A 16449-nucleotide genomic window follows, 5' to 3' on the forward strand; every position below is an offset into this window, starting at 1 on the left:
CAAAAAGTTCAAAGGAGTCTTCTGGAGCTGCGAGTGGGACAACATGGCTGCCAGCAGTATCTCTCACAGATTCTGAGACCAGAGGATGTACAAGAAGTTTTTTCTTTTAAAAGTTGACAATTGGTGTATCATACTGTGATCGTTTAGTAGAAGCAGAATTATAAAAAATTATGATAATATTCTAGTGAAACTAAATTAAATGCTGGGACTCTTCTACATGAGATGAATGCTTGTGTTGCTTTGATTCTTAATGACTTTACATGAGTTCTTTATGATCCTAAAGGTCCAAATAAAAATAAGAGAGAAAGAACACTCTAGGAGATATGACTTGGTATTTGCAGCATCTGGAATGCAATCAGTCTCTGCATCTAAAATACAGAGTTGATCAGCAGTTCACGTTAGATGATCCCATCAGATAGTAAGCACTTCCTGGCAGTTATGTGCAAGTGACTCAGATGGTCCAACCAGCATCCATAATCTTTCTAATAGCTTTGTGGCCCCACAAAGGGGTGTTCTAAATCTGCGAAGATCTCCCACTGGAAGACCTGTTTTTGAGCCTAGGTCTGTTTTCAGTTCAAGATGACAGTAATTGTAATAAAGAATTATATTTTACTGGACACTAGCACTGATATGCCAAATATTAACTTTACTTAATAGGATATGTTTAGTATAAGATATGTATTTGGGGAAACTATGGATATTTGTTCTCATTTTCCTCAAATACAAAGCCTAACATCTGATATTTACTTATTGTTTGGTCTTTCTAGATTATTGCAGTGGAATTGTCTATTAATAATTATGAAAAACTACAAAGTACACTTGTCTTGTCATACTCATTTGTTTTGTTATGTTTTGTTTTAAGACAGGGTCTTGCTCTGTTACCCAGGCTGGAGTGCAATGGTGCAATCATAACTCACTGCAGCCTTGATTTTCCAGGCTCAAGTGATCCTCCACCTCAGCCTCCTGAGTAGCTGGGACAATAGGCGTACGCCACCATGCTCGGCTAATTTTTTATTATTATTACTTTTAGTGGAGACAAGGTTTTGCTGTGTTACCCAGGCTGGTCTCAAACTCCTGAGCCCAAGCAATTCTCCCACATCAGCCTCCCGAAGTGCTGGGATTTAAGGTGTGAGCCACTGTGTAGGCCTGCCATACTAGTTTGAAGATGAAGAAACTCTCCTCAAGACATTATAAACAGACATTCCAGAAGTGATACTGGTAGAGTTAAAAATATATAGTTGCCAGTTTTCTTAATGGTTGAAAAGTTACTAAGTTAATATAAATACCTAACATAAAGTTTATGTATAATGGCATAATTTTTCCTCATTTCCATTTCTCTTAAAGATCTGCCCATGCACAATCATCCTACACTAGTCTCCAATGTGAGTGCTCTAATTCTTACCCCTTATACACACGTCATGCTCTTCTCCTCTCTTACACTCCATCATTACTTCTCAACACACTGCAAGCTCTACATATCCGGAGAGAGAACAACCCATATACCATCTCAGCAAAGTCCCATTTTTACATTGAACCCTTCTATATGTCATTCCCTAATGTGTATCCCTTCTCTGAATGTCTGTTACACTTACACTACAAAGCAAAGCCTTGTATTTAAACATGCATTGCTTGGAATAGGTACCCTAGTTATTTCAGACATCTACATCTTGAGTATCCAAGTGTTCCTTCCATTCCTTGACAATAGATGACATTTCTTCTAAGTGACTTGTATTTCTTATAGCATGGATCTAATTTCAGATGTCCCACAAATTCCCTGAAATTTACAACAAAGTTTTATGCAAAATGTTTTTCAGGGAACTGGTATATGGCTTTCATCATATTTTCTAATTATCATACAATACAAAATGGCCAAGAACCTCTGCCAAATGATGAGTGCCTATTATTCACACAAAAAATATTGTTGATTTAAAAACTGTCTTTTGTCATGCAGCAAAATATTAAAACCTACCTCAAAACTAACAAAAAGTTTTAGTCATCTGGGGAAAAAAAAAAAAAAAGAAAGAAAACCCCTCTACTTACTGTGTGTAGAAATTCAAACCTTGGAAACTATTCAGCTTTTATTTACAGCAGATACATTTTTTACTTCAGTATAATAAAGAGGTATTTCTTGGGTTTTCTAAACCATGAAACCATGAGCCTTTTCTGTTTTTTAGTACTCTAACAGAATTAGTTTCTTAATTAAGCCTTATGTAAACATAAATATGAGTGCATTCTTAAGAAATTGATAAGAAACCGTAATGGATAGAAAAAATATTTAAAGGCAAGAATAAAGCAATGTTCCCTCCATCACCTGATTATATGGTACAGAAAAAAATTACATATGCACTAACTTTAATTCTCTCTGGCTCATGAGATTACATTTCTATTTGCTAGGAAACATAAGTCCTGCGAAGTTTTCATAGCACACATACCACAATTATTTTTTTAACTTTTAAGTTCAGGAGTACATGTGCAGGATTCTTACACAGGTAACTGTGTCATGGGGGTTTGTTGTGCATATTATTTAATTACCCAGGTATTAAACCTACTACCCATTAGTTATGTTTCCTGATCCTCTCCCTCCTCCTATCCTCTACCCTCTGGTAAGCCCCACTGTGTGTTGTTCTCCTCTAAAATACAACCAAAAAAAATTTTTTAAGTGAACTTTAGGAACAATTTGTTGTTACTGCATTACTCCAGAGATTTAAGGATTTTATGCTATATCTGCATGGTTACTCTGCTGGCCATCTTAGAGAAGAATCTTGAAGTCTCTCAAAAATAAACTTACTTTTCTCACTTTTATGGTTGCTTTTGCTTCTTAAACAAATTTTTCTATGCTCACAGAATTTGTGAACTGACAAGACATTTTATCTCCTTCACCAGAAAACAAATTTTTTATGTCAAACAAAAAAGATTAAATCACCTACTGCTTCTAAGATGCTTTATTTGCCTGTCCTTTAAACTTGGCATAAAATAATCTGTTTCCAAGCAGTGTGGCATTGCTTTCTTTCCCAAAGAGGAAAGGATGACTAACACTTGCCTTTTAACTATTTTTTATCCTGCACTTACTCTGAGGCTTTCATGAAATTCTTCACTCTTAAAGTGGGCAGCCTCTCCAAAGAAAGTACTCCATTACCAACAACATACAATGCTTTTTACATGGACTAATAAAAAACCATTTTATATTTTATTTTGGTATCTAGTGGGAAAACATGAATAACTAAAAATTTACAAAAAATAACTTGCAATCACAGGAAACATGTCTTTATGTTTATTATGTTGAACAGGCCCTACTTTTTAGATGCATAATGTTATACGGTAACAGAGTTACAAATTAACAAATGTCATCAACCAGATGGATTTATCATTTTTCAAAAATACAATCTTACCTGATTAAGAGAAGTGGTATCTGTAACTACAGCATCAGGAGGTCTGTTAGGTATGGCTACAGCTACCTAAAATTAAGACATGACATATTAAATCTTAAATGCAAATTATCATTATTCTCTTTAACCAAACTAACATTTGACACACAACCATGTTTCAATACAATAAACTCTGCAAATTGGATAAAAGAACTTTTAAAAAAAATTCATGTTCAGGAAATAATGATATTTAAAATTTCATTAACTCCTAGCTTCATCTACACTATGATTTGCCTGAAATGACCTTTTTAAATGTAAAGAATTATGTAATCAGATTCGTCCTCCAGGCCACAATGGAGAAAAAGTTAAGGACAGTTTTTCCCTATGTAAAAGATGAGAACAACTACAAGAATTAGACATACAATTCACATCTAAATTGATTCAGTCTTTAAAACTGGTCTTTTAAATCCTTGCATATTTTAATTTGCCATCTTAACAACAGTCAGTTACCAAAAATATTTGAATTATTATGATCCCTTAATGCCAACACTTAAAACTCCTTTTTGATGAAAAGTCTGCAACATCTACAATGTGTAAGTATCTGAGTGCCAGTTTATGGTTGATTTAAACCAAAGTAAACATAAAAAATTCAAGCAGCTATTATCTACTTTTCAATGATTTATAACAGAGGCAAAATTTTATTATTCATTTATTCTCAATTAGGTAAATTTTCCACAATAAAGTTTTTATCTTTTTAAAGAGTTAAGAAATCTGTGATTTTTCATTACTAAAATGCCACGCTTAGATATATTCCCAAACTTATCCTCACAAACTCCCCACACCCGAAACATAAAAAAAGATCATGGGGACGCTGCTACTTCTAAAAACAAACAAAAGGCAGCCTGCTGTTTTTCAAAAATCCTTGCATGAACTGCACTCCTTTGCTTCAGTTGTATCCAGTGTATTTTGCAGGTTTTATTTGTATATTTATTTTCAATGCATTCTACTAGGTTTTGGAGGACCTGACTTCAATCTATAGGTCCTGAGCAGCCTTTTAACATTTCTGAGTACCAAGAGTTCTCTGAACCTGTCTTGATTCTGAGGGCAGCCTGATTAAAAATAAATAAATGAAAATTAAAAATTAAAAAATTGAGTACCTTTTATTCCACAAAATCCATTGTATGCCATGTCTACAAAGGGCATTTAAGATGGACAGTGCTGCCATGGTAGTTTTACTGTTAACAGACTAGAAACTCGTTTATGGCACAGGGCTTCACCACGACTTGATATCATCTCTGATTTTTTTCTCAAAGCAACAAGCGATACTTGTGAAAAGTGCTCAGAGAATGGTATCTAGTTTAGATTATTTTCTGGTCTACAATCATTCATTATTGCCCATTATTAAAAAGAACATACAGGGAGCCCAAGGTGGATAGGACACCTGAGGTGAGGAGTTCGAGACCAGCCTGGCCAACAAGGTGAAACCCCATCTCTACTAAAAACACAAAAATTAGCCAGGCATGGTGGTAGGCGCCTGTAATCCCAGCTACTTGGGAGACTGAGGCAGGAGGATCACTTGAGCCCAGGAGGCAGAGGTTGCAGTGAGCTGAGATCGTACCACTGCACTCCAGGCTGGGCGATACAGCAAGACTCAAAAGAAAAAAAAAAAGAACATACAGTTAAAAAGGAAAAACAAATAGCGTGTTATATTTACTTCATCTAATACAGCCTCAGACTTGTATTATTTTACCCTTTCTAAAATAACATCTTCACTAAAAGCTTACAAGTTTTAAGAGTGAATCCCAGCACTTTGGGAGGCCGAGACGGGCGGATCACAAGGTCAGGAGATCGAGACCATCCTGGCTAACACGGTGAAACCCCGTCTCTACTAAAAAATACAAAAAACTAGCCGGGCGAGGTGGCGGGCGCCTGTAGTCCCAGCTACTCGGGAGGCTGAGGCAGGAGAATGGCGTGAACCCGGGAAGTGGAGCTTGCAGTGAGCTGAGATCCGGCCACTGCACTCCAGCCCGGGCGACAGAGCGAGACTCCGTCTCAAAAAAAAGAGTGAATATAACATTTCCAAGCTTTTCATTCAGACAATGCCACTGCATATGTTTGTGCAGTGCATAACTTGCCTTAGGGTTCTTAACAACTCATAATTTGCTACCGGTGAATAGATACAACCTCACATAAATTATACTCAGTTAATATCTGTCCAGGTAATTTTTTCACATCCAAGCAATAAGTGAGCACAATTTTTTTTTAAAATGTGGGCCCGGGACACTGTTTTCATATAGTATTGATCAATATTAATTTTTCAAACAGCTTTACTGACTCAATACACATATAATTCACCCATTTAAAATGTAAGATCCAGTGATTTTCAGTATATTCGCAGAGCTGTCCAACCATCACCAGAATCAACTTAAGCACATTCTCATGTCCCCAAAAGAAAACCTACACTCTTCAGTAGTCACTCTCTATTGTCTCCTTTCTCCTCCAGCCCCGGCAACCTCTAATCTACTTTGTGACTCTACAGATTTGCCTATCCTGGGTATTCCACATAAATACAGTATGTGGTCACTTGCTATCAATCTGAAGAACTTTCTTTAGTATTTCTTGTAAGGCAAGACTGCTAACAACAAATCCTCTCAGTTTTTGTTGTCCAGAAATGTCTTTATTTTGCATTCATTTTGGAAAGATCATTTTGCTGGTTATAAAATTATTGGTTTTTTTTTTTTTTTTTTTCCCTTTCAGCACTCTGAATACATTAGCCTACTATCTTTTGACTTCCATTGTTTCTGATGAGAAGTCAGAAGTCAGCTCTTAATCTTATTGGGGTTCCTTTGTAAGTAATGAGTCATTTTTTCTGTCATTTTCAACATTTTCTTTTTGTTTCTGGCTTTCAACACTTTTACTACAATGAAGAGAATATGGATCTCTTTAAATATATAATCTATTTGGAGTTGACTGAGCTTCTTGGATGTATAATGTTTTTCATAAAAAGCCATTATTTCCTCAAACTTTTTTTCTACTCCTTTCTCTCTATCTGATACACCCATTATATGAATGTTAGTGTGCTTAATGATATTCCACCTTTCTCTAAGGCTCTTCATTCTTTTTCCTTCTCTTCACTGTGGTTCTCTCTGTTCTTTAGTTTGTATAATCACCATCAATCTATCTTTAAGCTTTTTTGATTCTTTCTTCTGTCAGCTCAAATCTACATTTGGCCCTTCAACAGTAAATTTGTCATTTCAGTTATTATACTTTCAGCTCCAAAACTTCTATTTGGGTCTTTGTAATAATTTATATATATTTAGTAACATTTAAGCATGGTTTCCTTTAATTCTTTGAACATAATTATAGCAGATGTTTTGAAGTCTGTCTACTAAGTCCTCTCAAAGGCAGTTTCTGTTGCCTGTTTGATTTTTCCCTCTATGCATCACACTCTCCTGTTTCTTCCATGTCTAATAATTTTTTGTTGCTAACTGGGAATTTCAGATAATAGATTATAACAACTCTAGACACTAATCCCCCACCCCTTCCAGGGCTTGTTTCTATTGTTTATTTATTTAGTAACTTAGCTAGACTCTTACATGTGAGTCTATTCTCCCAACAATGTACAGCCTCTGATATTGCTCCTCAGAGGGTGCGCCTTGAGTCTGTGCAGTTACCCTAGGATGACACTGGTTTTAGCAGGACTCTCTTTGACTGTCTCTCCTTGGTCGTTCTATTAAACTGTCTGCCTCTTTTGGTATCATATCCAGTTGTTAGGTTCCATTAATTGCCAGATGACTGTTCTATTTTTTTCAACAGGGTCCTGGGATATAAATTGTTCAACAATCTAATCCAATTAAATTCAAGTCTCTTTGCAAGGGTAGTCATTGAGGCCAGTCTTTGAGGTTTGTTACAATCCCAGAAGGGCTTTTCTTAGCTATCTCTTTCCCTGGTTCTTTCTAGTAAACGTCTAGCTAGGCTACAGTTTAGCTTCTGCTGTTATGGAACTACCAGCCTTCTCTTAATTGCTTATCACTACAGTCACACCTTGTTTTTGAGGGCATCCTTGAGCTTGAAATTCCAAATACTCAGTTACAAAAAGAGTCTGTTTCCTTGAGAAGAGGGTCAGAGCTTTGTGTTACTACAGGCTCCCTCTCCCTCTAGGCAGAACTTCTGCAGGAATGGTGACGTACTTCTCTCCCAGTGATACGCCTGCTTTACAAGAATGAAGCAGGGCAGGTGTAGTGGCTGCTGTCCTTCTCAGCTGGCTCTCCAGCCATGGAACCTCCATGCTACGGGAAAGCTAGGGGCAAGTGCAATCAGGGCCCCAGTATTCTTAGCCTGCCACAGGTAGGGTCAAGTTTCCACTCTGTAAGTAGGGGCTGGATGGAGAAATAGAGTCTCACAAGTCAGTCACTTTTACCTGAAATAGAGCATCTGCAATTCAGAGCTAGTGAGAAGGATAAGAAAAGTGAATAGCCTGCCCCTCCTGGGAAGACAGCATGGCAGAGGTCTCCTACATTCTTGGCTGCAAACGCCTGGGGTCTAGTTTCTGTCATGCTCAGCCAGGAGAGGAAGAACAAAGGGAGGGGTTGTGGCTTAAATGCCACATAGTCTCACTGTTCTTACCAAAATACAATAGATTTTCTTGAATAAATGTTTCTTTGCTTGCTCTATACCCTTAGGACAATTTCCAGAGACATTAAATAGCTGTGTTTTAAAATAACTTTTTACAAGTCATGGTTGTTTCACTGACAAGAAAGTTCAAGGAGCTTCTTATGCCACCATTCCAGAAGTCTTTTCCCAATACTGCTTTAAATAATACTTTATTTACTACAGAAGAATATTCACTACAGTATAATCCTATTGCCACAAATAATTTAAAGGTAAAGCCAGATTAATGTGAAATCCAAATTATTAAATATTGTTAAGAAAAAATGTTTTTAGAATCTGAGAACAAAAGAATAACCAGAATTATCTTGCATAAGAGAAATACTTAGGTCTGTTAATAAATGAAGGTTTTAATCCATATAAGGATCACTTGTGTTCAATTTTTCTAAAAACTTTTGGGATCTGCAAAGATTGTACAAGAAAATAACAAATATTCCCACAATTATTTCAGATACATTATACTTAACTCAGCAAGGCTTTTCTACATATAAAATATGTTGTATATAGAATACATAAACACGAACAGCACTTCCAATTCAAGGAATGCACTCTAATTCAAAGTACTGATTACCAAGTCTCTACACTGTAAGATTACATATATGGTAATATAAGATCAATATACAGTTGACCCTTAAACAATGTAGGGCTTGGGAGCACTGAATATGCAGTCAAAAATTCACATATAACTTTTGACTCCGATAACATAAACCATCAATTGACACATATTTTGTGTTATATTATTATATTCTGTATTATTACAATAAAATAAGCTAGGAAAATGGCTGCTGCCTCGTCTGAAATCAGCACATCCCATGGAGGAAGGAGTCCTGCTTTGCTGCATCGTCTATCCCAGGGTTTAATGTTGGTAAATGAGTAACTCTAGCATTTGTACAAGGCTCCCTAGGACTCCTGCAGCCGTCGACCAAGCCCAGGGACGTAATTGAATCTGGAGTTTCCTGGGGCCTTGTTTTGAAAAAGACTTGACATACACATAGAAAGAAAGGCATAGAAACACATGTTCACTTGTCTCTGCGAAAAAAAATAATAATAATAATAAGCTGGGAAAAAGAAAATGTCACGAAAATCATAAAAACATGAAAGAATATTTACTATTCAGTAAGTGGAAGCAGATCATCATAAAGGTCTTCATCCTCATCATCTTCACATTGGGTAGGCTGAGGAGGAGGAGGAGGAAGAAGAGGGGTTGGTCTTGCTGTGCCAGGGGTGGCAGATGTATAAGAAAATTTGCCTATAAGAGGGCTCATGCAGTTCAAACTCATGCTGTTCAAGTCTCAATTGTATAGATAAGAATCCTTAACTACACATATATTTTGCTTATAAAGCCATCCCTTACCTTGACTTTGTCTGATGTCCGTTTTCCACCAAAGCCTCCAGAGCCAACAAGAAAGAGAGAGAACTGATTGTGGCATATAAGTTCCTTCTCAGAATAAGAATAGACTGAAAAGTAAATAAAAGAAAAAAGAAAAGAAGTTACTACCAAAAGACATAACTAGTTAACCAAGATAGGTTCAACAATTCCTGTCAAGGTTTCAAAAACAAAATCCAATTACTGAAAGAGTTCTAACATGTAAAGGTGTCCAAGTTTGGATTACAAAGCATTCATTTTAATCCATTCATACCAGATTCTGAAAGGCAGAGAGAAGAGGATTTTCAAAAATCCTTTCTTAACTATGAAAGAGCAGTTCTTTCACTTTTCTTAAGGCTCTCCAACTGCTATTCAGATTCCAATTATTTCCACCTTAAACATTTCAAATAATCCCACTATCTGTACTTAACCACACTCCAACTTACAAACATTCTGCCAAAGCAGTCAAGAAGAGCATGGAGAGGAAATAAGTGGGAATGAAGGTATAAGCCACATGAGGGCAGGATCATGGCTGTTCTGCTCACTCTTTATTTTCCCATCAACTAGAATAGTTCCTGTGCAGAAAAAAGGGCACCTATAAGTGTTTATTAATTAATAAATCAGTGAATAAATGCTATGAGTGAGCAAGTGAGCAAGTAATGAATAAGACAGCTGTCCCTCTATTTACTAACTTACTAGGGACAGATTATTATCTGTTTCATATCTAGCTCAGCAAACGTAGAAATATGATTTTAAATTGCATACTAAAGAAAAATCTAATTCTAACCAAAAATAAGGAAAGGCATGTCAATGTATTTCAAATAAGATTTTTATTTTTATCACACAGGCAATTGAATAACTAATTTCACCTATACTTTGTCTACAAATTCTAATATACTAAGGACCAGTACCAAGTTGTATTTCAATAAATGGAACAGATCAAGAGAGAACAGTAAAAATTAAAGCAATGTTTCTGCAGGACTTTTTTTTTTTTTGGTATATTACATTTGGTACAATGGTGAGAAGACTAAAAGAGAACTGGGAGTATAGCAGCCAAGTGTTGGCCAATATCTGGAATGACAAGTATGAAAACCTAAAAAGAGAAGAGAAAGGAAGAGAAAAAGGAGGAGAAGAAAGATAAAAACATACATAATATTTAAGAGCATCAAAAATGTTCTCAATTGATTATTAAGCAAAAATAAAGTAAGTTCCAAAACAGCATATACAGTATAACCTCCTACGTATTTACAACAAAAATGATAAACTTATATTCCAAATATTAAATAATGTCAAACTTTATACTGTTCTTAGTTTCCAAAATTACTGACAACAAATATCTACTTTTTTGTTCTTAAACTTTAAAACTTGCAAATTTTAAGTTTATAAATCTAAATTTAATTTTTAAAATTTACAAACTTTAAGCATCATATCTTTATCTTATGTTTAATTACTAATATTTCAACATTTATTAAACTACTATAATCTTTTTTCCCCACTGCAAATAAAATGTGGCTGTGGTGTTTAAACCACATCATAAGTTCAAGTCTAGAAACTTACAAAAACGTAAGTCTAGGAGCCTAACTACCATTTATAAGAATAATTCAGTGGTCAAATATGTTCCAAGGTCCAAATAGCTAACACAAGAAAGAATATCTAAAATACAGCCTAACTGTCAAGTGAGGACTATCTAACATTCCTTCCTCCCAAAAACATAACTCCAGCAAGCTTAATTCTCCTCTACATTATCAATACCCTTGTGCTTTCTCACATTTCTCACCCTTGTGCTTTGGTTATGTTGTTTTAAATCCAATGAAATGCCTCACCCTTCCCAGCCTGAGCCCAGAAATTCCCCTCCTTCTTCATTTTTCTTAAAGAGTTTAAAAATGCTTATCTTGTTTTCTTACAAATTGGAAAACAAATACTAACCTATTAATCAACTTCTATGGTGAAGTACTATGTCATACACAAAGCCTATCAATCTAATAATATTATAAGAATTGTAAATAAATTACCATCCATAATAATCACTACACCGGATCCTTTATCTAGGACATCAGCAACAACTGCTTCACATTTTAATTTTCCTAGAAAGAAAAGTAAAAGAAATACAGTATCTTAAAAACCAAAGATTACTATAATAAGCTGTGAAAGAATTTAATAGCATTTCCACTGTAAGCTCAGCAAAACTAAAAAACTATGGTTTGAAATAATGTTCCTGAACAACAGATGCTGGAGAGGATGTAGAGAAATAGGAACATTTTTACACTGTTGGAAGGAGAGTAAATTAGTTCAACCACTGTGGAAGACAGTGTGGCGATTCCTCAAGGATCTAGAAATAGAAATACCATTTGACCCAGCAATCCCATTACTGGGGATATACCCAAAGGATTATAAATCATGCTGCTATAAAGACACATGCACACGTGTATTTATTGCGGCACTATTCACAATACCAAAGACTTGGAATCAATCCAAATGTCCATCAATAATAGACTGGACAAAGAAAATGTGGCACATATACACCATGGAATACTATGCAGCCATAAAAAAGAATGAGTTCATGTCCTTTGCAGGGACATGGATGAAGCTGGAAACCATCATTCTCAGCAAACTATCACAAGATCAGAAAACCAAACACCACATGTTCTCACTCGTAAGTGGGAGTTGAACAATGAGATCACATGGACACAGGGAGGGGAGCATCACACACTGGGGTCTGTCAAGGGGTGGGAGGAAGGGGAGGGATAATATTAGGAGAAATACCTAATACAGGTGACGCGTTGATGGGTGCAGCAAACCCCACCATGGCACGTGTATACCTGTTTAACAAAACTGCACGTTGTGCACATGTACCCCAGAACTTAAAGTATAATAAAAATAATAATGTTCCTGAACTCACTAGAAAAAATAATTCAACATTAAAAGCAGTCAGAATACCTGAACCACTAAATTTCAAACATCAATATTTCATACATTAGATTTTTTTAAATAACCATTGGCAATGTCAAGGATCCCTCTTGGTCTCTTTTGACCCTGTTATTCAACAAACATTTGTTGAGCATACAACCAACACCATTTACCCCATTTTTTCTTAAATTTCTATTCAACACAGTACTGTAAGTCCTACCCAGAGCAATGAGGCAAGAAAAAAAAAATTTTTAAGACATCCAAATAGGAAAAGAAGTCAAATTATCTCTCTTCACCAATGATATGATTCTATACCTAGAAAACACTAATGACTCCATCTACCAAAAGGCTCCTAGAACTCATATAATGAGTCAAGTAAAAGTTTCAGGACACAAAATCAATGAACAAAAAAAAGAGTAGCATTTCCATACACCAATAATATTCAAGTTGAGAGCCAAATCAAGAATGCAATCTCATTTACAATAGCCACAAAAAAATAAAATATCTAGGAATACATCTAACCAAGGCAGTGAAAGATCTCTATAGGAGAACTATAAAACACTGCTGAAAGAAATCACAGATAACACAAACAAATGGAAAAACATTCCATACTCATGGGTTGGAAGAATCAATATTGTTAAAATGGTGGTACTATTTAAAGCAATCTGCGGATTCGATGCTGTTCCTATGAAACTACCAATGTCATTTTTTACAGATTTAGAAAAAATTATTCTAAAATTCATATGGTACCAGAAAGAGCCAGAATAGTCAAAGCAATCCTAAGTAAAAAAAAACAAAGCTGGAGGTATCATATTACCTGACTTGAAACTATACTATAAAACTACAGTAAACCAAAACAGCATGGTACTGGTACAAGAAAAGTCCAGTGGAAAAGAACAGAGAACCCAGAAGTAAATCCACACACCTACAACCATCTGATCTTTGACAAAGTTGACAAATATAGGGAATGGGGAAAGGACTCCCTATTCAATAAACAGTGCTGGGATAACTGGCTAGCCACATGCAGAAAAATGAAATTAGACTCCCACCTTTCATCATATACAAAAATTAACTCAAGATGGATTAAATATTTAGATGTAAGATCTCAAAGTACTAAAATTCTAGAATAAAACCTAGGAAATACCATTCTGGACATCAGCCTTAGGAAATAATTTATGGCTGTCTTCAAAAGCAATTACAACCAAAACAAACATTAACAAGTAGGACCTAATTCAACCATGAACAGAGTAAACAGACAACCTAAAGAATGAGAGAAAATATTCTCAAACTATATATCCAAGAGAGGTCTAATATCTAGAATCTATGAGAAACATAGTTCAACAAGCAAAAAACAAATAATCTCATTAAGAAATTGGCAAAGGACATGAACAGACACTTCTCAAAGGAAGACACACAAGTGGTCAACAAACAAAAAAAAATGCTTCACAACACTAATCATCAGAGAAATGCAAATCAAAAGCACAATGAGACACCATCTCACATCAGTCAGAATGGCTATTACTAAAGTCAAAAAAATAACAGATGCTGGTTAGGCTGCAGATAAAAGAGAACATTATTTGCACACTGTTGGAGAGAATATAAATTAGTTCAGCTACCATGAAAAGCAGTCTGGAGATTTCTCAAAGAACTTAAAACAGAACTATCATTTGACCCAGCAATCTCATTACTAGCTATATACCCAAAGGAAAAGAAATCATTCCACCAAAAAGACACATGCCCTCATATGCTCACTGCAGCACTATTCACAGTAGCAAAGTCAGGGAATCAATCTAGGAGCCCATCAATGGTGAAATGGATAAAGAGAATGTGGTACATAGATACCACAGAATACTACACAGCCATGAAAAAGAACAAAACCATGTGCTCCGCAGCAACATGGATGCAGCTGGACATCATTATCCTAAGCGAATTAATGCAGGAACAGAAAAACAAATACCACATGTTTTCACTTATAAATGGGAGCTGAACTCTGGGTACATGTGGACATAAAGATGGGAACAACAGACAATGGGGACTACTAGAATAGGGAAAGCAAGACCTGAAAAACTACCTGTTAGGCACTATGCTCACTACCCAAGTGATGGAATCTTTCATATCCCAAACCTCAGCATCACACAATACACCCATGTAACAAATCTGCACAGGTACCTCTTAAATCTAAAATAAAACTTAAAATTACTTTTCAAATAATGAAGTTTTATAAAACCAAAAAAAAAAAAAACAGACAGAAAAGAAAGTACTGCTGTGAGGTTTCCTTCACTCCTTCTAGTGGTTATTTTTAACATGATGAGGGTAAGTCAGCCTATGACACTACCACTATAGCCAACAAATGAGCCATTAAGAGATGTTGCTGTCAGTCTCCTGATGCTTGATACTCTATGCCTCATCAATTGGTGTGTTTTATAAACAGTAGATTATAAACAGTAGTCGTGACCTTGGTTTTCTGCAGTTTAAAAGGTTCCAAACCACAAGCCTATCATATTTTAAACATTCACATTTACTAGTAAATTTTAAAACTACTTAAAGAAAATGCACAGGCTCTACTGAGAAAAAATAATTCATGAGAAATATAACTTGAGGCTAAGGAGGTAAAAAAATTAAAAAGTTATTCTCTACACCTTCCTATTCACATCACTGTTCAGTTATAAACACTCTGGAGTACACATCTAATCTCTCTTTTCGTATTTTAAAATCAATAGCAGAAACCTATCTTACACATTTCTACTTCCCTTATAACAATGGTTTCCAAGTGGATCCATAGGGCTGGTTACATATGAAACCCTAGTCACTGTCCCCAACACCACCCCACCACATACATACATGCACACATACACACACATACACACACACACACACACACACACACACACAATTTCCAAGGTTGGGATTGAGAATCTACATTTTACTTAAATTAAAAGATAATATAATGTAATAACTCGGGTGATTTTTATATACTGCCAGGTTAGAAAATTACCTACTACCTAATACTGTGCCTTGCAAATACTGGATATCCAGCAGATACTTGATCAATGCACAATCACCACAAAGTGTACTGTTTCACATAAAAAGAGCTGTTTTGAAAATGTATGCTATAATGCTTACACTGAAATAAAGCTATGCAGCTTCAAGCAATAAAAATCTCATAAATTTTTTAGAAAAAATAAAAAGGTTTAAGAAAAATATTCAAGTAGGATTCTAGCTACTTGCTGACTTCTACATTGTATAATGTGAAATGACAAATATTAACAAAACATTCCTTTTTGTATTCTATCACCTTATATGACCAGTATATAATTAGACAACATTCAAACATCAAAATAGAGAAATAAATATATCAAATTTATAAATAAAGAGATTTACTAAAAAAGTAAGATATTATCGAGAAAAGTAAAAATGATTATTAAAGCAGACTTGTTTTTATTTTCTCCAAAACAAAATAGAAAAAAAATGAATTACAAGAAATTCTGTATCTTTTAACATTGTTTGCTTTATGAAAATCGGTATAAATACCTGAGAAAAGAACAATAATCCTAAGAACTGTAACAGATTATACACAATCACTAAGTTTAGAGCACACACACAAATGTTCCTTTCAGTTGTTAATAACACATATATCAACAGAGATAAATTATGAAATAAATTTTTAAGACTATTAAAGGACAAAGCTTAAGGTGACCAAAACAGGTACTAGTTAACATCAATCTACTCTAATGGCTCACATGCGCATAATAATTTGTGATATGTTTTATTAGGTCACTCTATACCAGTCTAACACACTGATGTTATTTAGAAGGTTAATCAGGAAATAAAAGTATGGTATTATGGAATTGGTATATCAATAACTCACCTGCTCTGGGAAGTGGTTTATATAACTCTAAGTATTGCTCTCCATGAAGAACCTAAGTTAGGGTAAACAAAATTTCATTAGCAAACTTTCTTGCTCCACAGGTTCGCCTGTGGATACTGCTACTCACAAGTGACACTTTACTGTCCACAGGCTCACATTTCTTCCCAGGTTATCTATCTCTGTTTAGCTTCTTCTTCTTAATCGTGTGATTCAAAAATAATCAATCCCCCAATCTCAAGATAGTCAGCTCTTCTGGAGCAGAGAAAATATATTTG

The 16449-nt window shown here is 35.2% G+C and overlaps 1 protein-coding gene and 1 long non-coding RNA gene across 3 annotated transcripts in view; both read right to left on the minus strand.

Annotated features, from left to right (window-relative positions):
- Positions 1 to 16449, minus strand: part of HSD17B4 (hydroxysteroid 17-beta dehydrogenase 4) — a 97437-nt gene that overhangs the window by 26472 nt on the left and 54516 nt on the right. For both annotated transcript variants that reach the window (XM_033181465.1, XM_033181466.1), the window contains exons 14-17: positions 16175 to 16226; positions 11412 to 11483; positions 9388 to 9491; positions 3390 to 3455 (exon numbers count right to left, since the gene is read on the minus strand). In XM_033181465.1, the coding sequence (XP_033037356.1) occupies positions 3390 to 3455; positions 9388 to 9491; positions 11412 to 11483; positions 16175 to 16226 (294 nt within the window). The remainder of the gene's footprint in view (positions 1 to 3389; positions 3456 to 9387; positions 9492 to 11411; positions 11484 to 16174; positions 16227 to 16449) is intronic.
- Positions 6080 to 9376, minus strand: LOC117065972. Its single transcript, XR_004430115.1, has 2 exons — positions 9144 to 9376; positions 6080 to 9012 (listed from the first exon to the last, which is right to left on the minus strand). It is a non-coding gene; the product is annotated as an uncharacterized LOC117065972 (long non-coding RNA).

The sequence above is a fragment of the Trachypithecus francoisi genome, unplaced genomic scaffold (genome assembly GCF_009764315.1).
Source record: "Trachypithecus francoisi isolate TF-2019V2 unplaced genomic scaffold, Tfra_2.0 Lachesis_group2, whole genome shotgun sequence".
Classification (NCBI taxonomy): Eukaryota; Metazoa; Chordata; class Mammalia; order Primates; family Cercopithecidae; genus Trachypithecus; species Trachypithecus francoisi.